The 27,879-nt window shown below is 41.2% G+C and overlaps 1 protein-coding gene across 3 annotated transcripts in view; it reads right to left on the reverse strand.

The window, feature by feature from the left end:
- Window positions 1-27,879, reverse strand: part of LOC101831400 (phosphatidylinositol 3-kinase regulatory subunit gamma) — a 125,998-nt gene that overhangs the window by 11,897 nt on the left and 86,222 nt on the right. For all 3 annotated transcript variants that reach the window (XM_040756924.1, XM_040756920.1, XM_040756921.1), the window contains 5 exons: window positions 25,642-25,740; window positions 12,979-13,159; window positions 10,795-10,920; window positions 2,075-2,217; window positions 1,108-1,284 (listed from right to left, as the gene is read on the reverse strand). In XM_040756924.1, the coding sequence (XP_040612858.1) occupies window positions 1,108-1,284; window positions 2,075-2,217; window positions 10,795-10,920; window positions 12,979-13,159; window positions 25,642-25,740 (726 nt within the window). The remainder of the gene's footprint in view (window positions 1-1,107; window positions 1,285-2,074; window positions 2,218-10,794; window positions 10,921-12,978; window positions 13,160-25,641; window positions 25,741-27,879) is intronic.

A 27,879-nucleotide genomic window follows, 5' to 3' on the forward strand; every position in this document is an offset into this window, starting at 1 on the left:
CTGCATTTCTGCTCCTGGTCAGCAAACACCTAACCCTCCCTTTGCTCCCTTTCCTGATAAACTCCACATGGGTTTTGTTGTGTTTTGTGGTTTGTGTTTCATCGCCCATAGCTGCAGCAAACAACAACACCTACTATACACACACTTCTCTTATTTTTTATAAATATGCATTGTTTTTTACTTTAGGGAGAGGAGGCATGGCACTTAGTGGAGGTCAGAGAACAATTTATAGGAGTTGGTTCTTTCTTTCCACCATGTGGGTCCCAGGCATTGGCTGAAATCATGTTGTCAGGCTTGGTGGCCTCTCCCCACTGAGTCACCTTCTCAGCACCACAACTATATTTTTTTCTTGTTTGTTTTTTAAACAGGGCCTCATGAAGCCCAGGCTGACCTAAAACTTGCTATGTAGCGGAAGCTGGGCTTGAACTCCTGGACCTACTGCTTTTGCCTCCTGAGAACTGAGATTACAGACATGTGTCACCACATACCAAATTTCATTTCTCAAGCATAAATATCCTTTAAGGAACTACCTGTTCTGCTTACTTTTTTGTAGAATTTACCCTGAATGAATAATTCTTCTGTGATTCTATCATAAAACTACAGTTTCTAGTTTTAAGAAAACATCAACATACTTTTAATTTTTTAGATTTATTTTATAATATAACTGTTTTGCCTACAAGTATGCCTGTGCATCATGCACGTGCCTAATACTCACAGAGTCCAAAGAAGGCACCATATCCCCTGGAACTGGATTTACAGACAGTTATGAGCCACAATGTGGATGCTGGGACCCAAACTCAGGCCCTCTGGAAGAACATCATGTGTTGTTAACCACTGAGCCATCTCTTCAGCCCCAACATGTACTTTTTACTCTTTTAACACTTTGCTAATTTTGTCTGAGAGTTTCCAAGTATCTCCATGAAGCAGAGTACTATATTCTGACTTGGTTTGTGCCATTCTGGGACCTCCTACTACTATAGGACTACATTCCTAAATTTTTACATATTGCTTTCTAGTTTCCAAGTTCTTCTCCCATTGATGGCATTTCTAGTTTTAGTACTACCTGATGCTGGTGTGTCCCTCAGCATTCAGCCCCAGACTACTTACACAAGGTGCTGATCCCGGATCTTACGCAGCTGGATCAGGTCCGGTTTGATGCTATTCATTTTTTTATCTATTTCCCGGTTGTCCAAAGCTTGTTTCTTCAAGTCCTGCTCTAGACGCACTTTGCTATCATGAATCTCACCAAGACGTGATTTCAACTTATCATAATTCATCATAATTCTGTGAAAATATGACATATTAAAGCTAAAATAAAAACAGAAGCAGAGGGCCAGGAAGCATAAACAGGGTCATAATATCTTGTTGGGTTTGTTGTTTGTGACAGGGTCTCACTATGCTACACAGGCTGGTCCTCTTGCCTGTCTCTGGAACAGCAGATTATAGGTACGTGCCACAATTCCCAGATTACATAAAGGATGACTGTGACAGACATATGTGCTGGGCTATATTGGGGGGGAAGCCAGCATGTATATTCTTAGTGAGTTTGCAATTGAATGAGCATATGTTATAACTGGGATCAGGACCCGACACTGTATGAACACTTACACAACACCCCTAAATAGAAGACTCTTCTGGAAAAGTTTATATCTAACTTAAGTCCTACAGGATGGGTAAGGATTAAGAATTTACAGAGTAAGGGGCTGGAGAGATGGCTCAGCATTTAAGAGCACTGACTGCTCTTCTAGAAGACCCAGGTTCAATTCCCAGTACCCACATGGCAGCTCACAACTGTCTGTAATTCCAGGATCCAACACCCTCACACAGACATACAGGCAAAAACCACCAATTTAAAAAAAGAAAAAAAATATAAATATATGAATTTGCGGAGAAAAGAAAACATATAAAAAAGAAAAGATGCCATTTGGTACCATGCATTACTGTGAACAGCCAATAGTTCCGTATAACATTTATATGGGCAACTTGAGGTGGTATAAAAAAACAGGACAAAAATTATTAATGAAGAAAAAAAGTCTTATTTCATTACTCACTTGGAGGTATTAAGTACACTTACCGTTCAATCTCCTTTTCATTCCCCTCTCTGCGAAATCGCTCAATATATTCTTTGCTATGTTGTTCTTGGGTTTGACACTGCTCCTCAAATATTTTAATAGTTTCATTAAAGGCTTCAATTGCAGTCCTCTTCATCTGTATTTCCTACAGGAGGAAAATAAACAATATACACTTAATAACTAGGCAGGGTAGTTCCTGACTATAATCTCAGCATTCAGTAGGCAAGTAGGAGTTCAAGGCCAACTTCATCTACAGAGAAAGCTTAAGGCCAGCTTTAACTAAATGAAAAAAACACACAAACACTTTATCATATTTTTATAATCTTCATCTTAAAACCAATCTTGTAATTTTGATTATAAGCCTTTATCAACCAATTATGCAGACTAGATTTGTGGTTCAATAGTAATATCTAGCATATGAAAGGTCCTTGATTCAGTCCCCAGCACTGGTGGAGGTGGTGGGGGGACAGGAGATGTATCTCAATTGTTAGAATGCTTGTCTATCATACACAAATTACTGGGTAATCCCAACACTTAGAAGGTAGAGATCCAAGGACCAGAATTTAAAGGTCATGATTGGCAACACAAAGTTCAAGGCTACTCTGGATTGTATAACATCCTATCTCAACAAACAAAAAGAATTATTAAGACCCTATAGCAGGGCAAAAACAGTTTCTTTATTCAACCCTTCTCTACTACGTAGATATAAAACACTTCAGATTATAGAATAAGTAAAAAGAACCATTGCCTGATTTATGGCTAAGAGCCACAGAAAGGCCTATCAATTGCCAAGAGACTGACAAAATGAACACCATGACTACAAGGTGCACCAATTATTGCAATACTAATCCTTAACTGAAAGAGTGACTGGAAAGATGAGGAGTTCATATACCAATATTCAAAATCTTATTCCCAGAAGAACTGTGTAGAGTTTATTTATTATCCCTTTCATTACAAAATTGCAGGCTGAATTTTCCAGCTTCATCACTAATCTAATTAGAAGAAAAAAGCAGAGAGAATATCTACTAAAGTCAGATGTACTAAGATGAAAACCTAAAAATCCTACAAAATAGACTTACTAATTCCAAAATGCCAATTAGATTAAGTCATTTAGTCTCTCATACATTCTAATGACCTCTGAGGATATCAAGGTTTTAATATTTTTTATGTTTTACTATATTTATTTTAATTTTTGTGTGTATGCCTATGTGCACAGCAAGGTGCCTGCCTGTGGAAGTCACTGTTTTTCTCCTACCACTCTGTGGGTCCTGCATCATCTTGCTTAGAGGCAGCACCTTCACCTGCTAAGCCACCTCTCCATCCCAGGATACAATACACTGCATTAGCATTTGATTCAGGATGGCCCTAAAATCTTCAGAAAGGGCTTCAGTGTGCTTCTCAGGAAAGTAATGATTGTGCACAAGATTCCAGAAAGATGGCCAGATTGTATATTTGTAATTCTAGAAATTCTTACACTAGCAGGGCAGTTCTGCCACTACCTCGCATTAACCAATTTCAATTAATGTTTACTAAGAACACACTACACCACAAACTACCTGATGGACAATGAAGAGAATTTGTGAGACTGACCCTGTCACCCAGGACTCAGACAGTATACAGATTTCTGAACTCTACTAAGGTTTGGCTTCATGACAAGGTAGAAGTAACCAACTGAAGTTACTAATGCTTTTAAATTATTGTTATGGGGAGGCAGATTTCATGCCATGACATGTTTGTAGAGGTCAGAGGACAACTTGGTGAAATTGGTTCTTTTCTTCCACTTTTCCATGGGGGCCAGGACTCAAACTCAGGTCTCCAGGCTGCTGCTGCAAGTACCTTTACCTGTTCACCCGTCTCTCTTGCCTTTCATTAATTTTGTTGTTGCTGTATGGGATTTTTGTTTGCTTATTTGTTTGTTTTAAAATAGACCTCACGATATTGCCCAGGCTGGCCTATAATCTGAAATCCCCCTGCCTTAGTCTCTTAGTCTTGGGATGATAGGTATATAATACCACTACACATAGTAACATGTTACAATTTTAATTTTTGCTTTCATTTTGAGACATGGTCTCATGTAACCCAGATTGGTCTTGAAGTCATTATATGTATCTATGGATGGCTTTGAATACCCAATCCTCCTGCCTCTGTTTTCTAAGTGCTGGGATTACAGGCACTTGTCACTATGCCTCGATAATAAATCAAATTTATTAAATAAAGATGCCAGGTAGGCCTTACTGGGATGATGACATTTGGGAAAACTTAAAGGAAGCAAGCGAGTTAGCCAGGTTTTTACAAAGTTTTTGAAGCAGGCAGCCAATGCAAACGCTGCAAGGTGGGAATCAGGTGTCGTGTATTCAAAAACAGTAAGCCAGGAGAGAACAGTGACCAGTTCTAAGGAATAATGTCCAGACTAAGAGGATGGTTCAGTGAGAAAAACCATCTGACAGACACCAAACCTGAGGAAAGGAAGAGAACCAACCACTGGAAGCTGTTCTCTGACGCACACATGCTGTCGAATGCACACACACTTACACACAAGAAATGAAGCAGGGCAGTGGTGGCACACACCTTTAGTCCCAGCACTCGGGAGGCAGAGGCAGGCAATCTCTGAGTCTGAGGCCAGCCTGGTCTACAAAGTAAGTTCCAGGATAGTTGGTACTACACAGAGAAACCCGGTCTCAAAAAAAAAGAAAAAAAAACATTATTAATGAACTAAAGTCAGAGCCAGGCATAGTGGCTCATGTTTACAATCCTAGCATTCAAGAGGTACAGACAGGATGTTGAGAAATTCAGGCTTGCCTCAAGTATACAATGAGCTCACACTTTTTTTTTTTAACTTTAGAGAACCCTGACTAATACAGGGTTTGGAGATTATGTTGAGGGCTTTTTGTTTGTTTGTTTTTTAAAAACAAGGAGTAAGCCTGTGGCAACAGCCCAGTCAGCAAAGTACTTGCCACACAAGCTAAAGGACTGAATCTGGCCCCAGAACCCACATAAAAATCCAGGGACAGTCATGTGCTTTTGGTCTCCATGTTGGAGAGGTAGAGACAAATGCTAGCCTAGTCTACTGGACAAACTTCAGACAGATCCTATCTCAAAAAACAAGGTGGGCAATGCCATATGAACAACACCTGAGCTTGACCTCTGTCTTCCACACATTCACTAAAACAAACACAGAAGACTGTGACTTGACCTGGCTGATAAGGTGAAAACTGATTTAGGAGATGAAGAGTGGAGGATGGGGGAAAGAGTATCAGTTAGGAGGCTTATGAAGTAGAGGAAGCTTGAATCTGCAGTGTTCCCCCAAGGGCTCATTGTTAAGGCTTTATGGACAGCTTCCTGGAAGCTGGGAAGAGGTAGAACCTTCAGGAAGTTAGGTCACTGAAAGCACACCTTTAAAGGAGCTAGCAGAACCCTGGCCTCTCTCCCTCTCCTCTGATACTACACTGAAACGTTTAAAACTACAATTCAAAGCAAACCTTTCCCCCCCTTTGAGGCTGACTCTCTCAAGTATTTTATCGTATGCTGCATGTTATGTCTGTTAAATATCCCAAAGTGGTGCAGAACTGGCTATGCAGACCAGGATGGCCTCAAATTCAAAGAGATCTGCATGTCTCAGCCATCACAGTGCTGGGACTAAAGGTGTATCATAGCATCAGAAAAATTAACACACTAGGCAAGAAATTATGCTATCTTTGGACAAGGTATCAGTAGTAAAGGTGATGAGAAACATTTAGGTTCTGTATATATACTGAAGACACAGTGAACAGGATTTATTTGAATGGTCACAAGCTATAAAAGACTACTATAACACTAAGGCTTTGCCTAAGTCAGGAGGAAGATGTGACTATTTTGAATCAATATAGTAAAGCCTACAGGTGAGACTACCTTGAAGTAGAACACCAGATTTCTGCTGAAAAGGTGTATAATTCAAATGGCCAAAATGTGCTGGTCCATAGTCTTGTGTGGAAGCTGATTCCATTTTTATCTTTTTAATTATTAAGAATTATTTTGAGCTGGGTGTTGGTGGTACACACCTTTGGTCCCAGCACTCAGGAGTCAGAGGCAGGTGGATCTCTGTGAGTCAAGGCCAGCCTGGTCTACAGAGCAACTAACTAGGGCTATACAGAAAAAACCTGTCTCAAAAAACAAACAAAAACAAAAAAAATTATTTTGATAACTTTTCTAGCTATTTGATATTTGTGCTACATCTGTTGTATGCCTTAATGTATGTGTGTATTTAATGTGTGTTTAATTTCAATTTTTAAAAACATTATTTATTTGTATTCTTCTCTCACAAATTACATCCTGATCATATTTTCTCCTCCCTCCACTGCTTCCATCACTCCCTCTCTCCCCAGATCCACCCTCCTCCATTTCCCTTCAAAAAAAAGAGCAGACCTCCCAGGGATATCAACCAAACAAACATGTCGTAACAAGTGACAATAGGTACAAACCTTCCTATCAAGGCTGAACAAAACAACCCAGTAGGTATAAAAGGGTCCCAAGAGCATGCAAAAGAGTCAAAGACACACTCCCATTCCCACTGTTAGGAGTTCTGCAAGAACACCAAGCTACACAATCATAACATATGCAGAGGACCTAGCTCAGCTACACAAAGTGTCCATGATTGTTGCTTTGGTCTCTGTGAGTCCTGATTTTGTGGGTCATGTTCTCCTAGTGTTCTCAATCCCTCTGGCTCCTGTGAGAGTGATCCTAGCAAAGACTGCCAGAAATGGGGGATATGGAGCCTGAACTAGCCATTTCTATAACCAGGCAAGGCTTCCAGCAGTGGGACAGAACACCAACCCAGTCACAGAACCTTTGACCCACAATCTGTCCTGCCTGCAAGATATGCTAGGGTAATGGTGATGCAGAACTTGTGGGAGTGGCCAACCAATGCCTGGTCGGTCCAACTTGAAGCCCTGCCATGAGAGGAAACCCATGCCTGACACTGCCTGGATGGCCAGAAACCAGAGGCTGGCCTGCCCAGAGACCCAGGATAGAACCAAACATGACTATCAAAAAAAAGTCAATGAAATGATTCTAATGATATCCTGCTATATGCATAGAAAAGTGTCTGGCCCAACTGTCATCACAGATGCATCATCCAACAACTTATAGGAGCAGATGCAGAGACCCACAGCCAAACACTAGGCAGAGCCAGGAAAACCCCACAGAAGAGGGGGAAGAAAGCCTGCAGGAGTCAGAAGGCTTGAGGACATTTATTTATTTTTTACCATGTGTGTGTCTAGTGTCTAGACCTTAATTTCCAGTTTCAATGTCTTTTATTACTTTAGCATTTCCAGATGAATTAACTGTGATGAGCCTAGTATGTGGTGGTAGAATGGAGAAAATGTTATTAAGACTTTTACCGATTGAATTCATTAAAGTGATCAGCATTATATGGATGGTGAAATGACCATTATATATCATAAAGCTTTGGGGGATTTTTCTTCCAGAGCTAGAGAGCAAAACCGGATTCTATCAATGAGCTATACCCCAAGTATTGCCTCTTCTATTTTATATGATTTGAAGGGAAAATGCATAAAATAGTCATTAACAAAAGAAAAAAAATGAACTCCATCTGTAGACCAGGCTGGCCTCGAACTCACAGAGATCCTCCTGCCTCTGCTTCTCGAGTGCTGGGATTAAAGAGGTATGTCACCAACACCTGGCTTAGCACAAACTTCTAATGCTAGCCCTTGCACTTGAGAGGTAAAGTCACATAGATCTCTGTGAGTTCAAGTCTAGCCTGATCTACATAGTGAGTCCAGGCTATCCAGGACTATATAGTGAGACCCTGACTCAAAAAAAGGAGGGGCAGGGCATTGGTTTTATATGTGCACCACATTTGTGCCTGATGCCTTCAGGTCAAAGGTGTGTGGGAACACCAGACCTTGAGCAGAGACCCACTTCCCCTTCTGCCTGGGAGTAGGCAGCTGTAAGACAATGTTTAGTAAAAACATGTTTACTAAAAACGATACAATAAGTTCCTGGCCACTTCCCCTTCTGCCTGGGAGTAGGCAGCTGTAAGACAATGTTTAGTAAAAACATGTTTACTAAAAACGATACAATAAGTTCCTGGGAAAGGCCTTCCCACGGAAACCGCCCTGACCTCGACCTTGTCCAAAGACTAACCGCACCTTCAAAAACCCACACACATCCACCTCTGGTGTCAGAGCAGAACCAGCCAGGGGAGAGGAGAGAGCAGAAGCTTCTCTGGTGGGAGCTTTTCTTAGGAAGTTTTTCTTGAACCTTTTTGGAGCCTGTTTAAAGTTCTCTTTATATCATTAAACGAGTCTCTGTGTTTTCAATACCCGACACCCTCCGCACGTTCTCGGACACAGGCCGCGCAACAGACGTGACAAAGGTGGGCATCTGATTCATACTATAGCTACCAATGCATCTGATTCACACTATAGCTACAAATGCTTGTGAACCAACATGAGGGTGTTGGGAGCCAACCCAAATCCTTTGCAAGAACAATTGCTCTTAAATGCTGAGCCATCTCTTCAAGTTTTGATTAATTTTAAACGACTGAAATCATACAGACCCTCTCTGATCCACAGTGAAAAGAAAGTAGAAATCAATCACAGAAGAAAAACCAGAAAATAACAAAGATACAGAGATTAAATAACATGCTCCTAAACAACTAATGACTCAAAACTAAATGACAAAGGCCAAATGTGGTGGTATCCTTTAATCCCTGAAGGCTTGTGAGACAGTGGTGGACAGATCTCTGAAGGCTTGTGAGACAGTGGTGGACAGATCTCTGTAAGCTTGTAAGACAGTGGTAGACAGATCTCTGAAGGCTTGTGAGACAGTGGTGGACAGATCTCTGTAAGCTCTAGGCTACTTTCATTTACACAGCGTTCTAAACTAGCCAGGACCACACAATGAGACCTCGACTCAAACAAACAAATAAGCAAACAAATGGCAGATGAAATTAGAAAAATGCCTTGAGATAAATGAAACCTAATCACTCCCATAAGAAAACTTACGGGGTGTGACAAAGCAATATTCAGGGAATTTCATAGATGTAAACACCTATGATTAAAAAAACAGTAGGAGAGGGACGGTAGTGGAAAGTTTCAAGGGGTGTGGGTTACTTTTATTAGCTTGACACAAGGTAGGGCCATCTCAGAAGAGGAAGCCTTACTGAGAATATACTTCATCAGACTAACCCGTAAAAGTCTGTGCGACACGTTCTGAATCAATCCTGGGGTTGTCAAAAAAAAAAAAAAAGGAAACTGAATAAACCATGGGGAGCAAGTCAGAAAGAAGCATTCCTTCATGGTTTCCGCTTCAGGTTCTGCTCTGACTTCCTTCATGATGGACTACACCTGTGAGATGAAACAAACCTTTCCTTCCAAGCTGCTTTTGATCATGCTCTTATCACAGCGACAGAAAGCAAACTGTCAGTGGGTAAAAAGGCCCTGGCATCAGACCACGCAGGTTCTAAATGACTGCACAAAGTTGTCCTCTGACCTGCACAAGTGTGCAGTGACACTATTATCCTCACACATACTAATAACAAGTTATTTTTTTAAGAGAAGCATGTTCTAAAATCAATAATCTAATTGGATAACTTAAGAAACTAGGAAAAGCCGGGCATTGGTGGCTCACACCTTTAATCCCAGCACTCAGGAAACAGAGGTGGGTGGGTCTCTGTGAGTTTGAGGTCAGTCTGGTTCTAGGACAGCCAAAGCTACACAAAGAAACCCTGTGTCAAAAACAAAACAAAACAACAACAAAAAAACTCCAAGAAGGGTCATTACTATCAACTTCATAAAATAAACAGAAATACAAACTTTAAAGCAGAAACCCTCAGGCTGGAAAGATGGCTGAGTGGCTAGGACCCACTTTTGATTTCTAGCACCGACACGATGGCTCACAACCATCCATAACTCCAGTTCTGATGGCCTCTTCAGACCTCCATGGGCACCAGGCATGCACATGGTGCACAAACACACAAGCAAAACACTCATACACATTTAATAAATTTGTCTTAAAAAGCATAAAACCTGTTGGACAAGATGGCACATGACTTTAATCTCAGAGGCAAGTGGATCTCTGAGTTTGAGATCAGTCTGATTTACAGAGTGAGTTCCATGCCAGCCAGGATTACACAGAGAAACCCTGGGGATGGGGGGATAGACTTCCTTTTTCCTTCCTATTTTCCTATTCTTCCCTTATCTTATGTGACTGCTCATGTTACATAAGAAGAGCATAAAACAAAAATCCAAGAATCATCATGACTGTAGAACTACTGAAACAGCCCTGTACTGTCCATATGGACAAAAATTAATTTCTATCTCACGAACTTGTCATTTTGTTAATTTCTATAATCTACAACTATTTATTTAATATTACCTAATTAAAAAAAAGGAAACAGGTTCCCATGAATCCCAGATAAGCTTTGAGCTGGTTATACAGCTGAGGATGACCTTGAATTTCTGATCCTCCAACTTCCAACTCCCCAGTGCCAGAGATTAAAGGCTTGCACCACCACATCCAGTTTTAAGTGATGCTAGGGTCAAACCTAATAGGCAAACAATATGCACTCTACCAGTTAAGCCACATTCCTAGCTTGTTGTATTTCAAACAACAATAACAAAAAAGGTATGAATGGGAGTATATTTGTATCACCAAAATCTCAAAAGACAGTTAAGATATGAAGACAGCAGAATTTTATCCAGTCAACTACTTAGGATCTCACCTGAGATGTCCTGGTGTACTCTTCATATAGCCTGTCATACTCTTTACTCTTCTCCTGATACTGAGAGTGGAACTCCTGCAGGTTTTTACCTACTGCATCAATGTTATCTTCTTTTACCAACTGATCCTACACAGACAGACAAAAATAAAACAAAGCAATGTTATTAATTCTAACATGTTTTTCCAAGTCTGCTTACATTCATATTATATTTCAACTTTAGAAGTCACTGTTTTAATACTAAGCACCAAAAACACTTTGATTTTGTGAGGATTTTATTTTATTCTGTTTCTTAAGATAGGGTCTCAGTATGCAGACCAGGCTGGCCTGCAACTCATAGCATCCTCACCTCCCTAGTGCTGGGATTAAAGGTATGTATCACCAACCCGGCAAGAAAAACACTTTTTAGTGACACTAAGACCAGATTTTAAGTTCTTCAGAGGTCCCATGTTCATTCCCAACACTCACCTCCAGTAGTTTACAGCTCCAAGAGATGAAATGTCATGTCTTCTAGCCTTTGCAGGCACAGGCACGTGAGCACAAGGACACACAGGTAGGCACGAGCACACACACACACTTTTTTTAAATTAAGAAAGGAGGGAGGCAGGGAGGCAGGGAGAGAGGGAGGGAGGGGGGAGAGAGGGACAGAGGGAGGGAGAAAGGGAGGAAGGAAGGGGGGGAGGGAGGAAGGAAGGAAGCTGGAGAGATAGCTCAGCTTGTTATATATACAGTAAACATGAATCTGACACTCAGCTGGTAAGTATAGAGTGAGGTTTGGTGCCACATACTTGAATCCCACTACTAAAAATGGGTAGATTCCTGGGGGCTCAAGGGTTATCCAGCCTGGGCTAATCAGTAAACTCAGGTTCCAATGAGAGACCCTGACTATAAATAAAAAGGTGGATTGCTCCTGAGGACTAACACTCAAGGATGACCTCTGGCCTCTATATACACCTCCCTGATGTGGAATATTAGTTGAAGATGTGTTACATTCATTTATGCTGTGGAATGTTTGTTTAATGATGTGAAGATATGTTGCATTCTTTTATATTGCATTTGTTTAACTCTGTGAAGCTACGTTGCTTTGCCTGCTTAACACACTTGATAATAAAAACCTGAATGGCCAATGGCAAGGCAGGAGAGTGATAGGTGGGGCTGCCAGGCAGAAAGGATAAATAGGAGGAAAAAGAGAAGAGGAGGAGTGAAAAAAAAAAAGAGAGAAGGAGCCAGAATTTTTAAAAACTTGTTTCAGTCAGGCGGTGGTGACACATACCTTTAATCCCAGCACTTGGAAGGGAGAGGCAGGTGGATCTCAGAGAGTTTGAGGCCAGCCTGGTCTACAAAGCAAGTTCTAACAGCCAGGACTGGGTTTACATAGAGAAACTCTGTCTGGGGGGCGGGGGTGAGGGAATGAGAGCAGCCGCATAGCCAGAGATGGAGTAAGAAATAAAAAAGGTATACAGAACAGAGGGAGGTAAAAGCCCAGAGGCAAAAGGTAGATGGATCATTTAAGTTAAGAAAAGCTGGCTAGAAACAATCTAAGCTAAGACCAGGCATTCATAAGTAAGAATAAGACTCTGTATATTTATTTGAGAGCTGGGTGGTGGGCCCCAAGAGAGAAAAAAAAAACTACACAGGTGAGGTATGAGAGCAAAAGCTACAATCCTAGAACTCAGGAGACTGGAGGAAGGAAGATCAGAAATTCAAGTTCGACATTAACTGAATAGTGATTTCAAAGTCAGCCTACCAATATCAAACCCTATTTCAAAAACCAAAACCAAAAAAACTAAACTAAAATACCTAAAATGCTACTTAGGAATATGTCTTCTTTCCTTCTTTCTGTGTGTGTGTGTGTGTGTGTGTGTGTGTGTGTGTGTGTGTGTGTGTGTGTGTGTGTGTGTGTGTAGAGAGAGAGAGAGAGAGAGAGAGAGAGAGAGAGAGAGAGAGAGAGAGAGAGAGAGAGAGAGAGAGAGAGAGAGAGAGAGAGAGAGAGATTCATACAGCCAGCCCTGGCTGGCCTGGAACTCGAAGAGGTCCCCCTGCCTCTGCTGGGATTAAAGGCAAGCACCACCACACTCAGGATTAATCAGGAAAATAAATATAAACTAGACTTCTTTTTAACCAATGAGCCTGATAAATAGACTAAAATTATATAAAATAATGATATGAGAATGTCTATGGTCATACCTGTTGGTATCTGGATACTGGGTACATCAGCTTCACATCAAGTTTGGGATTGTACTGAGCAAGAGATTCATGGTGATAGTGGTTAATGAGTTCCACCACAGAATTAAATGTCAGGGGGTCAGAAAAGCCGTATTTACCATCTCGATGATAGATCTTTATTAATTTATTATTTCCTCCCTTCCTGTGAACAACAAAACAATAATTGTAGCATTTTCCCCAGATTTCTCTTAAACACTAATTTCAAATAGAGATATAAAAATTTAGTTACATCAAATAAATGTATTACTATGCTAATAAGGCTAGAGGAGGTAAAACAGCATATATTAACAATGTGTTTGCAAGTTTATATTCATTTTGATATTATTTTTTCAAGACAGGATTTTTCTGTGTAACCCTGGCTGTCCTGGAACTCACTCTGTAGACCAGGCTGGCCTTGAACTCACAGAGATCCACCTGCCTCTGCCTCCTGAGTGCTGGGATTAAAAGTGCATACTATCACTGCCTGGCATATATCATTTTCTTACCTATTTTTCCTTCTCCTCTTCCACTTTTTTTTTTCTTCTTTGTTCTGTTGTATGTCTTGAGACGAGTGCTGTTTGCAGCCATGGCTGTCCTGAACTTACTGTGTGGGTCAGATCTGTTTAACATCAGAGTAGGATGCCTCTGTCTCCTGAACTTACTCTGTGGGTCAGATCTGTTTAACAGCAGAGCAGGATGCCTCTGTCTCCCGAGTGCAGGGCCATCACACTTGGCACATTCCTTTATTTTGTTTTTTCCTATTTGTTTTGTTCATAAACTATCTTAGTTATTAAAAAAAAGAACAGATCTAGGTTGAACGTGGTAGTGCACACCTCTAACCCCAAGCCTGTGTGTTCCAGGCCACCCTGACCTATACAGTGAATTCCAGGACAGCAAGGACTATATAGAGACCCTATCTCAAAAACAAAACCAAACAAAAACCTCAAATGTATACAACATTCAGTATCAACAAATTTTGCCCAAAACATTAACTTAAAAATAACTAAAACATAAGGAAATAATTTTGGTTATTTTGTGAATTATTTTTTTTTAATTTGCCATGGAAAACAAAGGCAGTCTCATGAGGACAGCTCATCTGAAGTCAGCTCTATATAAAGGGAATCATAAACATGTCTCAATATCATTTCCAAAACACTCAAGGTTTCACTACATACATAATTTGATGCTTAAGTAGCTCAGACCATCTTTATTTACTGAGTCAAATCCAAACAATCCTTTAAAAGATCATTCATAAGACCTGATTATGCACATGCCTGCAGTCATGCAGTTTGAAGGAGGATCACAAGTGTGAGGCCAGTAGTCTGGGCTTCAAGACAAGACCTTGCCCCAGAAAAGAAAATCAAAGAGAAGAAAATTGAAGAAGGGAGAAATAAGATGCTGGGTGGTGGTGGCGTACGCCTTTAGTCCCAGCACTCGGAGGCAGGCGGATCTCTGTAAGCTCTTGGGATGGGGGACGGATGACAAAAAAAAAGGGGGGCTGCGAATAAGAAAGAAGAAAAAAATAATTTCTAAATAAAATTAAAATAGCAATAGTATTTATTTATTATGTATACAGTGTTCTGGCAAGGAAGGACATGGGCATGATCTGCCCTGTGGTTGCTGGGAATTGAACTCAGGACCTCTGGAAGAACTTCCAGTGCTCTTAACCTCTGAATCATCTCTCCAGCCCCAAAACAGTAGAAGCATAACCTAAACCCTCATCAGGTTCATTTATTATATAAAAGCAAAATACTGTGCTATTACCATTCTTTATGCTGTGCATTTATTATATATGACAAATGATACACTGGATTTGTGAAAGACTAAACAAGATAGTTCTGAGTCTATGGACTCGTTGAAACTCAAATTACACAAGGCCTAGGCCAGTATTTAGATGAATGACGAACTATTTCTATAAAATGGACATTAGAAGAACCACCTGATTGTGGTTACTATAGGTGTATAAACACACATATACTAAAAATAAATCCAAGATGGTCTCTCTTAAAATTCATTCAAATTAATGTGCTGAATGCCTGCAGAGGATATGAGGTCCCTGCAATCACAGCTAAACACTAGGGAAACAAGGAATGTTAAACACAGGGTTATCTCAACAGGGGCGATGTATAACCTGTTTTCTACCCAGAGGGCTAGGAATGGATGTAGTTAATAACCTGGTGTGGCAGTTTGAATAAGAGTGGCCCCCACAGACTCACAGATTTGAATGCCTGGTCACCAAAGAGTGGCACTATTTGAAAGGATTCAGGGGTATGGTCTTGTTAGAGAAAGTGTGTCACTGGAGGTGAGCTTTGAGGTTTCAGAAGTCTCTGCCAAGCCCTAAGTCTGTCTTTCCCTGCTGCCTGCAGATCTCAGCTCCCTCTCCAACACCACTTCTGCCTCCATGCTGCCATGCTCCCCACCATAATGACAATGGAGTAAACCTCTGACACCATAAGCAAGTCCCAATTACATGCTTTCTTTTATAAGAGTTGCTGTAATCAGTGCTGGAGAGATGGCTCAGAGGTTAAGAGCAGTGGCTGCTCTTCCAGAGGTCCTGAGTTCAATTCCCAGCAACCACATGATGGCTCACGACCATCTATAATGAGATCTGGTGCCCTTTTCTGGTGTGCAGGAATATATGCAGGTAGAACACTGTATACATATAATAAATAAATCTTTTTTTTTAAAGTTGCTATAATCATGGTGTCTCTTCACAGCTATAAAGCCCTGACTAAGACACCTGGTAATCTTTGCCCTCTGTAGTACCAGTCTTTTTTTTTTTAAGATTTGTTAATTTATGTATTTGAGTGCTCTGTCTGCACGTTTGTCTGCACACCATAACAGGGCATCAGATTCCATACAGAGAACTGAGAGCCACACTGTGATTTTTGGGAATTGAACTTAGAACCTATGGAAGAGTAGCCAGTGTTCCTAACCACTGAGCCATCTCTCCAGCCCCCTGTAGGGCCTCTTAACCTGAATCCCCCAGACTATAATGTTTGTTTACCCCAGACTCTTCCTTGCTAGATGATGAACATTGCTTCTCAGTCAATAAAACCCATCTTATGGGAGATGTCACCTGTACTTTACAACAGCCTAGATAACTTCTGTGTTATCTTAGGACCAGATCACTCTTGACTCCCACAGGTTATTAGTTTAGCTCAGTCATTCTTCCTAGACCCTTATCTTGAGCATTGTTTCTGAGTCAATGGACCTCATCATTTGGAAGAGTTTCAATGTAAACATGTCTTAAATTTGTTGTACACACAGGATTGAGTTAATTATCATCAAGAAACTTTTTTCCCCAAATTTGTGCTGTGCTTAAATATGTCTAAAATAAACTGCCCAGGGTCAGACCCTAAAAGTCTGAACCAACACTGGATAACAAAGTCCGGTTGAACCAGATTTCCTTCCTGCCTTGGTTACTCTGCCGGCCCTGTAGTTTACAGACCCCACAAACATCTATGTACCAGGAACTACACAAAATGCTATGGACACAATGACAAACAAGCCATACAAACTCAAAAGACCATATGTGCATTTCAGAGGTCTGAGGTTTGGGGAGGGAAAGGGTTGCATTCTGATTTGGGTGCTTTTTTGTTGTTTGGGTTTTGGCTTTTTGGGACAGGTTTACATCATCACCCAGGTTTGTCTGAAAGTTGCCATGTAGATCAAACTGGCCTCAAATATGTGATAATCCTTTTGCCTCAGGACAAAAATAGAAAATTAAAGAAGGGTTACAGAGATGCCTCTCAGATATGGGCCCTTGCCGACAATATCAACTCATTCACAGAACCTACTTAGCAGAAGGAAAAAGCCAGCACTCAGAAGTTGCCCTGTGACCTCCACAAGCACACTCTGGCACACCTGAAGATAGACAGACAGACAGACAGACAGACAGACAGACAGACAGACACACACACACACACACACACACAATTTAAAAAGTAAAATTGCAAATAAAGTTCCAGGCTACATAGTGATACCATCTTTAAAAAAAGAAAGAAAGAAAGAAAAACCAGCAAGGAAGCCAGTGATTCTGGGGCTGAATGATCAAGAGAGAAGAATAAGTACTGTAAGAGGAGATATCAGATCATGAAACAGCTTACAGACTATATAGTAAGGCTTTAATTTTTAAAAAAGACTTACTATTTTTAATTACATGTGTGTGCCTCAAGCTTGCAGGTGTCTGATGAGGCCAAAGACTCCAGAGCCTCTGGAACTAGATTTACAGAGGGTTGTGAGCTGCCAGCAGGAGGTGCAGAGGACAGAATCCAGGTCTTCTGCTCCATTTCAAGTAGCCCACAACCACCTTAACTCCAGCTCCAGATCGATTGCCTCTTCTGGCATCCACAAACACCTGTGCTCACATGAACTTACCCAAACAAAAACACATAACTAAATCTTTTTTGAAAATAGCATTTCAAAATAAGATTTTCAAAATAAAATTATCAACAGATCTAATAAGCACTAGGTTTGGCAAAGTAAAACCTTGAATGAAATCTTAAAAGGTTTTAGCTAGTGATAGTAAATAAAGCTAACTAAAATGAACTAAAGATAAGGCCAAGTTTGGTGGCACATACCTGTGATCACAGAAATGGGATCTCTGAGTTTTAGGTCAGTCTGGTCTACATAGAAAGTTTCAGGTCAGTCAAGCTACACAGTGAGGTCCAATTTTGGTTTTTGTTTGGTTTGTTTTGGTTTTGTTCGTTTGTTTTGTTTTTATTTTTTAAAAGAAGAGGAGGAAAAGGAGGAAAGAGAAAAGAAGACAGGATAATTATTTGGGGAAGTGGAGGATGGGGCAATACTAGAGCTTCGTTCATGTAAAACAAGTACTCTACCTCTGAGCTGTAAACCTAAAACTTAGACAAGATAATCCATATAGTGATGGCCATCATCAGTGTGTTAGAAGGGTGGGTAAGAGCCATTCCACGAATAGAAATGTAGCCCCAGACTGAAACAATCATTATTTGGAGGAAGGCAACGTGTTCACCCTAGTGGACAAATACTGATAGCTATGGAAGTAAGAGTATGAGGAAGTTCCTATGTGTATACATCCCCAGTGAACAGGAATTGAGTTCTTTAGCTAAAAGGGAGAATTGAAGATGTGGACTGGAAATAAAGAACATGTAGGTTTTCATGTAGAAAACTGAGAGGATAAAGGGATTATGGAATGCAGAAATGAAGCTGGATGCTGCTAAAGGTCCATTTAAAGCAGTAGTCAAGAAGCAGAAGCAGCGATCCATAGCAAAACACTGAGCCGAACTCCTGGAATCCAGTTGCAGAGAGGGAGGAGTGATGAACAAAGGGGTCAAGACCATGCTGGGGAAACCCACAGAAACAGCTGACCTGAGCAAGTGGGAGTGCATGGATCCCAGTCTGACAGCTGGGGAACCAGCATAGGACCAAACTAGGCCCCCTGAACGTGGGTGTCAGTTAGGAGCACTGGGCAGTCTATGGGGCCTCTGGTAGTGGAACCAGTATTTATCCCTAGTGTACAGTTTGGGAGCCCATTCCCTATGGTGGGATATTCTCTCAGTCTAGATGCATGGGGGAACACCTAGGCCCTGCCCCAAATGATGTGAGACTTTGATGATCCCCTCACTTTCCCAGGGGAGTGGATGGAGGGATGGTATGGGAGGTTGGTGGGGGGCAAGGGAAGAGGAGAGGGAGAGGGAACTGGGCTTGGTATGCAAAATAAAATTGTGAAATCAAAGTGTTTTTTGGCTTTTTCTCCACAAGTAGGTAACAAATGGAATTTAAGAAAAATTGATAGTCTTACAGAGATAACTATAATAACGGACCATGGACTCCAAGCAGAGCAGCAGAGAAATGAAGATACATCTTCATTTAGTTATGTCTCTCTCCCTTAGTTTAACCTTCTTAAACAAAAGAATAGTGATATTCCTCTTTGGATCCTAGCACCTGGTCAGTGCCAGGCAGACAATAAATTCTAGACATTTTTAATTACATAGTATCCTTTTTTTTGGAGGTGGGAAAGGGTTTATTTCATCTTATACTTCCAGGTAACAGTCCATCACTGGGGGAAGTCAGGATAGGTACTCAAACAGGGCAGGAAGCTGAAGGCAGGAGCTGATGAAGAGGCCGTGGAGGGGTGCTGCTTATTTATTGGCTTGTTCTCCATGGCCTGCTCAGCCTGCTTTATATAGTACCTAGGACCACCAGCCCAGGGATGGCCCCACCCACAGTGAGCTGGGCCCTCCCAAATCAATCATCAACAAGAAAATGCACTGCATGCTGGCCCACAGGCCAACCTGGTGAGGACATTTTCTTTTCTTTTTTCTTTTTTTTTAATAGACTACCTGGTTACTAAGTTTAAACAGTTGCTTTATGCTTGTCTTTTACAAATATACTATTATTGGAAGAGTGGCACATGCCACTGGTCTCTGGAGATTGAACTTAGGTTGCTACGCTTTGCACAAGTGCCTTTAACTACTAAGTCACCCCACCAACCCCAGTTAAAAGATGCCTAAGGACCTGAAAGCTTCTTTACTATTATTCTCTACAGTCCAGTTTCACTTTCATCTCTTCCATGGAAGGGTCACCAGTAACTTTTACCAAATCCAGGGTCTGTCTCCTTGGCCCCAGTCCTTCCTTCTCTTCCGGTTCTTTCTTTCCTTTTCTGTGGTTGTGGGGGTGTTGTTCTGAGAAGGGTCTCAGGTAACCAGTCTGCCAGCTAACTCTACTAGCCAAGAATATCCTAACTCTAGACTGTCCTGTTCCCACCTCCAGTTCTAGAGATACAATTTAGGGATTTATATGTGTAGACAAGCACTCTACCATCTAAGGAGAATACCAGCTCCTTTCTTCCTTTAGAAGGAAAATGTAATATTTCAAACATTACGTTGTTTATGGAAATCATGGGACAACATACAGAAGTGGCTCTTTCCTTCCACCCGGAGGCTCTCAGGGTTGAACAAGTTCGTCAGCCTTGGCAGCAAACACTTTTCACCCAGTAAGCCATCTCCCCAGTCACCCAACCCCTTGTTGCTGCTGTTGCTTTTCTTTCTTCAGGACAGCTTCTCACTGTGCAGCCCTAGCTGGTCTGGAATTTACTATGTAGACCAGGCTGGCCTCAAACTCAGAGATCTGCCTGTCTCTGCCTCCTGAGTGCTGGGATTAAAGGCATGTGCCACCTACGCTTGGTTTTGGCTGGCGATTTCTGATCCTTCAGCTCTCAGAGGTCATTACCTCAAAAGCCTTCCTTAAACTCCTTTCAATATATTTGTATTGTTCAGTTTTTTTTTTTGAAACAGGGGTTCTCTGTGGCTTTGGAGGCTGTCCTGGAACTCACTCTGTAGACCAGGCTGGCCTCGAACTCACAGAGATCCACCTGCCTCTGCCTCCCGAGTGCTGGGATTAAAGGCATGCACCACCAATGCCTGGCTTACTTTCATTTAAAAATATAGTCTTACCATAACTTTATCCACCTACAATATTAAATATAAATTCCACATTTTAGAATTCAAGACTGTCTAAGTTCCCAAGCCTTCTATCCCCTACCACTTCCTCTTAACCAAATTTTACACAGCTAGAATCCAAACCAAATGAAACTGCATCACACACACAAAAAAAGTTCCAATTTCTCACTTCCACCTGTGTTTGCTCCTAGTGTTACCTACTTTTGCAACTGATATCCCTGTTTTGACACATAAAACATAATTTCTTCCATGAAGATCAGATTTCAATGTGCCCTCAACAGTGTACTCCCTTTCTTTCAGCTCCCAAAGCATATTTTTTGAAACTCTATTACGTTAACTCTTGTTCAATACAGTTTTCTGACTTCATTTGTCTTTATCTGACTAAGTGGTCCTTTAAGCAAAACTTGTTTTGTTTTGTTATTCTGGCAGCACTGGAAATGGAACCTAGAGCCCTCATTCATGTTAAGCAAGCACTCCACCACTAAGCTGTATGCCCATCCTATTTTAATTTTTAAAATGTGTATGGGTGTTTGCCTGTGTGTATATCTGTGCATCATGTGCTTTCCTGGTGCTCATACAGGTCAGGTCAGAAGAGAATATCAGATACTTTGGAACTGCAGTTATAGATGGTTATAAGCTGCCATGTGGATGATGGGAACTGAACTCAGGCCCTCTCAAAGAATAGACAGCAACTCTTAACTACTGAGTGATCTCCCTAGCCCCTCTACCCTTCACTTCTTTTTTGGGACAGTAAGTTACCCAGGTAAGGTTGAATTTATAATCCTCCTGACTTTGCCTCCTGGATAGGTGTGGGAACACCAGACCTTGAGTAGAGACCCACTTCCCCTTCTGCCTGGGAGTAGGCAGCTGTAAGACAATGTTTAGTAAAAACATGTTTGCTAAAAACGATACAATGTCCGGGGCAATAAGTTCCTGGAAAAGGCCTTCCCACGGAAACTGCCCTGACCTCGACCTTGTCCAAAGACTAACCGCACCTTCAAACCCACACACATCCACCTCTGGTGTCAGGGCAGAACCAGCCAGGGTAGAGGAGAGAGCAGAAGCTTCTCTGGTGGGAGCTTTTCTTAGGAAGTTTTCTTGAACCTTTTTGGAGCCTGTTTAAAGTTTTCTTTATATCGTTGAACAAGTCTCTGTGTTGTCAATCCCCGACACCCTCCGCACGTTCTCGGACACAGGCCAGGCAGCAGACGTGACAGATAGGAGTTACAACAGACAAAAAATTTAACTTGTTAAATGACCTGTGTAGTTATATAACTGAGATTAAGTGTTTATTAAATTTAAGTTCATCATTTGTCTGCCTAGAAAAACCAATAAGGGGACAGTTCAAATGCCATTTCCTCTGAGAAAGTTTCCCTGTCCTGTCATTTTCTTTTCTTTTCTTTTCTTTTTTTTTTTGGTTTTACAAGACGGGGTTTCTCTGTATTGTTTTGGAGGCTGCCAGTCCAGTCTAGCCCCAAACTCACAGAGATCTGCCTGCCTCTGCCTCCCGAGTGCTGGGATTAAAGGCATGTGCCACCACTGCCCGGCTCCCTGTCCTGTCATTTAATCTGTCCTCTATTCAATATTTACTGAAAACCAACTATTTGCCAATCTTTTCTAGATGGATGAAAACCTTAAAGCATTCTTGTCAACATCTATCAACTAATGAATAGATAAATATATTATATGCATACAACATATTATTCAGCCTTATTGGTGATATAATTCAAATCTATGCTATCACATATATGAACCTCAAAAATGTTAAACTGAAGAATGATAAAGGAGACACAGAAGGATAAATACAGTACGATTCTATTTATATGAGGCCCCTGAAATAAAATTTATAGACAGAAAATAGAACAACAGTTACAGGGGTTAAAAAGGAGGAGCTGAGCATGGTGGCACACATCTATCCTCTAAGTACTTGGAAGGTAGAGCAGACAGATCTCGTAAGTTCCAAGCCAGTCTAATCTACATAGCAAGTTCTGTTCAGGACAGCCAGAGGTATTTAGAAAGATCTTGTCCCGACACAAACAAACCAAAGAAAAACAAATGGAAAGAGAAAGAAAGATGGGGAGATTGGATGAACTTTAATGAAACAATTAAGATACAGGGCATATTTATTTCTCGTACTCCACAATTATACACTTAGATTATAAACTATTCAGGGTAAAGCCATGACTTAAGTCTATCAGTATTCCCAATCCTAGAAACAATACCCCATGCAAAGATAATCTTCTAAATTGTATTACTGTCCAACAATAAAATGGACTGTCTCTAAAGGAATATCACAGGCCCCTTTTTTGAGCAATGCTAGTCGAGGAATTCCTACATCCAGAGAAACCCACGTAAACTAGAAAATATTGAAGATTCCTCTAATTTTTGAAAAATTATTTTATTTTTAAAGCACACCTTTAATCCCAGCACTCAGGAAGCAGAGGCAGGCAAATCTCTGTGAGTTCAACACTAATCTGGTCTACCAAGTGAGTTCCTGAACAACCAGGGCTGTTACATAGAAAAACACTGTCTTGAAAAATAAACAATTATTATGTGTGTACAAGTGTTTTGCTTATATGTTTATATATACACCCCAGGCTTGAAAGGTACCCCCTACAACTGGAACCTCAGAGGGTTGGTTGTGAGCTACCCATGAGGGTGCTGGGAATTGAACCCAGGTCTTCTGCAGCAGTGTTCCTAACCACTGAGCCAATTTCCAGCCTCATTCCTTTTAGCATCAAATCCTAAAGGTGGTCCTAGACTAGGAAGCACTGCTTGTCTTTATTCCTAAAGAATACTGAAACTTCAGCTAAGTTATATAACTTTAAAAGCTTATCCTACTTATTGTTTGCTTTGTCAAAATTATGCTGAATTCTACTTCCTAGAGCCCACATTAGGAAAAAATTGAGTTTTTTTTCTAGACAGGCTCATTAATAACCTTAAGCTACACCCATGACATTTATTTCACTAATGAAGAGAGTAAGATAATATATTATTTATTCCATAACATTTAGGAAATTTTACCCTTTTTATTTTATTGCTACATATATTTAAAATAAAACAGGTATTTAAACATTTTATGTACAGGAAAGGGATTATAAAGTTAAATATGGGCTAAACTAAAATTATATACCTAAATTAAATAAAAATATGTTGGGCCCCAGCCCCATGGGGTCTCTCTGAGTTGCTGGTCAGCCTACAAGTGCAACTTGTTTTCCAGTCCAAGTGCTTTCTGTTTTCTAGTCCTGGCTTACTGCCCTGGCCTTGACCCTCTGACATCAACATCTAGCAGGAGGAAAACAACGATCTTTTCTACCTGGGGTTTTTTCCACTGTGCTGTACACTTGTATAAAAAGCTCCTCCCTCCTACAAGGGAGGGACCTCTTAGCACTTGCAATGAAGACACACACACACACACACACACACACACTCCTGGTAATAAAGGCAACACATGCATTCTATTAGTACAAACAAGTGGACGTTTGGTCTCTCTTTTCCTGATACCCTGGACTTGGTTGTGGCGCTGGCACAGCAATTGGAGGTTCCACTGAGATCCAGAGAGACTTGGAAAGACTGGGAAAGATTGGCCAGATAGAAGACTCGAGAAAGAAAAGAATTAAAAACAGGTACCTCAATTTTTAACAGTAAAATTAAATGGTCAAACCTCCAGGCTTTGCCTGAGAGATCACCCTAGGTTGGAGGGTGGATTGGATTAAATCTCCAGGCCTTGCCTGACACAAAGGTCAGGAAAGTAAGGGGACCCTGAGAGATGGCCCTCAGTTGGAGGGTGGATTGGATTAAATCTCCAGGCCTTCGCCTGACACAAAGGTCAGGAAAGTAAGGGGACCCTGAGAGATCACCCTAGGTTGGAGGGTGGATTGGATTAAATCTCCAGGCCTTCACCTGACACCAAGGTCAGGAAAGAAAGGGGAACCTGAGAGATCACCCTAGGTTGGAGGGTGGATTGGATTAAATCTCCAGGCCTTTGCCTGACACCAAGGTCAGGAAAGAAAGGGGAACCTGAGAGATCACCCTCAGTTGGAGGATGGATTAAAAGCGGGTGAATTGAAAATTGGTAACGGTTAATAAAGGAGGTACTGGTATTAAGTAAAAGAAAAGGAAAAGTTAAAAGTATATAAAATGAAAAATACACAGAGAGTCTGGATACTGTGTACAGTTGTGTTGTCTTTAAATTGTTTAATTGCTAAGAAAGGAACAAAAACTGCTAAAAGACATTTGATTATTAATGTTGCTAAATTAATCCAACTTACATGTTTTGAAAATGCTTTGACTTCTAAATTTAAATATAAGGACAGGTTACTTGGGAAAAGAATTTCTACTTTTGTTTCCACAGAACATAAAAAGCTGTGGGTTCCTTCCAGACTAGTATGGTTTGATGAAGCAAGACCACCTGAAGCAGTGGCCCAAGTGATCCAACACCTAAAACAGCTGAGATGATGCAGCCTTACAGACCACAAAAACAAGAACTTCAACAGGGTTCTGGGTTTGGTTTTTTTGTTTTTGTTTTTGTCATGATCCCCATGGTATTTCAGTGCCCCTTAACAGCAGGAAGTAGCTTGGAAAGAACGACGCCCACATTCCCAAATATTGTTTATAAATGTTTGTTTTTGTATACTAAGATTGACATTAACATCCTAGTCACCTGAGATAGGTGCTAATTTATATATATAAAGAAGGGGAGAGATGTTGGGACCCAGCCCCATGGGGTCTCTCTGAGTTGCTGGTCAGCCTACAAGTGCAACTTGTTTTCCAGTCCAAGTGCTTTCTGTTTTCTAGTCCTGGCTTACTGCCCTGGCCTTGACCCTCTGACATCAACATCTAGCAGGAGGAAAACAACGATCTTTTCTACCTGGGGTTTTTTCCACTGTGCTGTACACTTGTATAAAAAACTCCTCCCTCCTACAAGGGAAGGACCTCTTAGCACTTGCAATGAAGACACACACACACACACACACACACACACACACACACACACACACACACTCTCCTGGTAATAAAGGCAACACATGCATTCTATTAGTACAAACAGCTGGATGTCTGGTCTTTCTTTCCCTGATACCTTGGAGTTGCTTGTGGCGCTGGCGCCACAAAAATAAATAAAATATAAAAAGACTTAGCAAAATACACAACTCTCTACATACTCGTGCCAGGAGGACACTAGCAAAGGCAGGAAGGCACTCACCTCAGGGTCAACGTGTAGTCCCCCTGCAGTTTTGTTGAGGCATCACGCACTAAGAAGGTACCATCTGGCATGTCCCGTAATTTGTCATTTACCTCTTCCCTGAGAAGTAAAATTATAGGAAACATTTGAAAAAGAAAAAATCTTAAACACAGGTTGTCTTCACAAATTATTATCAAGATTAGCTGGAAGGTTACAACACCCTCAAGTCTCCAGTGGTCACCTAGGTCCTTCCCATGGAAACGATTTCTGTTTTTATTTTTGGTATTATGTAATCTAGGGGAAAACTACTTGATGTTTGACTCCTCCAGATTTCAACTGTCTACACAGATCCTGTTTCTACTATGCCTTTAGGGCTTTCTTAGGCAGGTCTGAACATGAAGAGTGTCAAGACAAACCCACAGCTGTATAAGAAGGAGGGCGTTGTTTATGCAGCTGTTACTGACATTCACAGCCTATCAACACCATGCTCTCTAATTTGAATTCATGTTAATAACAAATTTCTTCTGCAATTTAGGAATTTCAGAAACATTATTCAATGAAATATAGGACATGAAAGATCCTTGAATTCCAGTAGAACATGATTTTAAAATACAACTTAGATGACCTTTATGTTGTGGAATATTACTTTAACTGTGTAAAGGTGTGTTACATTTATTTATGCTGCCTTTGTTAATGATGTAAAGATATTAACACATTTTTTACACTATGGTGTGTTGCATTTGTTTCACCTTGTCTGCCTAAGACATCTGATTGGTCTAATAAAAAGCTGAATGGCCAATATAGCTAGATAGGTGGAGCTAGCAGGCAGAGAGAATAAGTAGGAGGAGAAATCTAGGCTCAAGAGAAGAAGAGGAGGAGGAGGAGGAGGAGGAGGAGGAGGAGGAGGAGGAGGAGGAGGAGGAGGAGGAGGAGGAGGAGGAGGAGGAGGAGGAGGAGGAGGAGAAGAAGAAGAAGAAGAAGGAGAGGGGCATGCCCAGGGCCAGAATCAGAGCAGCCAGCCAGCCAGCCCCGAGAAGCAGTGAAAATAGAACATACTGAAAGAAAGAAAGGTAAAAAGCCCGAGACAAAACATAAATGAAGAGAAACAGGTTAAGTTCTAAAAGCCAGTGGACAAGCATAAGATCAGGCCGAGCACTCATAACTAATAAGAAGTCTCCATGTCACAGTTTGGGAGCCAACTGGTGGTATATTATGGTACTCCAGCATCAAACTGCAGCCTGCATTAACATCAACAGTCAGGGTTTAAAAAAGAAAAAGGAAATAAAATAGATATTGGGCATAGTAGTGCAAGCCTTTAATGGTCACTCATGAGGCTGAGGTGGGGGATTAAATCAAGGTCAGCAGGGTCTACAGAGCATGCTTCTAGCCAGACTGGAATACACAGTGAGATTCCATCTTTAAAAAAAAAAAAAGCCATTAGAGACCCATTAAAGTTTCATGAGAAAGAAAATAAATAAAAGATACAATATTCAAAAAAAATGTATGAGCCCTAGCAGCCAGCCAGCAGGTAAAAGTCCTGCAGGCCGGTCACACTACCACCACTGCCACCCACTGGACACTGGAACGTACAAGACCCACTCGGCTGCCCAAAGCCACCAAACCCATCATTCTCCCCCTGGCCAAACATCCCCCTCCCCGCAAGATCAGCAGCCCCTACAGGCACAAACACCACCTGTACCAATTGGAAGAAGAGCAGCCTCCGTAACCCTAACTCCTCTAACCCCTAATCTAACCCTAACCCCATGAACAGCCCTCTCCAGCAACATCAGCAGACCCTATAGGCTCCACTCACACCAGATGGAAGAAGAGGGTTAGGCACATGACAACCCACACAGTTAGAAGAACAGACCCCATAGGCACAAGTAAAGCCCACATCAGCCAGAAAAATTCAACTATATGCTGTGATCTAGGCAACCAAACCCCTACAAACCTCAGGTGAGACAACCCTGCTCCACCTGACAACTAGCCAATTACCAGAACCCTTGGCCATTCGGGCCAAAAGAAAATAAAGGAAACAGACAATAAAGGAACAAAAGACACATTCAACAAGGGCATCACAAAAATCAATATCTGTACCTATAATTATCCCAAACCCAGATGGGTAAACAGCAGTGTAAGAATACATTCAACAACATAAAGAGCAATATAGCAGCACCCGGAACCTTCTACTACAGCAAGACTTGAACATCCCAAGCAGAAGAAAATGATCCTAAATATAACTTTATGACCCACCCGTTG

Source organism: Mesocricetus auratus, unplaced genomic scaffold (genome assembly GCF_017639785.1).
Source record: "Mesocricetus auratus isolate SY011 unplaced genomic scaffold, BCM_Maur_2.0 Super-Scaffold_100014, whole genome shotgun sequence".
NCBI classification, from domain to species: Eukaryota; Metazoa; Chordata; class Mammalia; order Rodentia; family Cricetidae; genus Mesocricetus; species Mesocricetus auratus.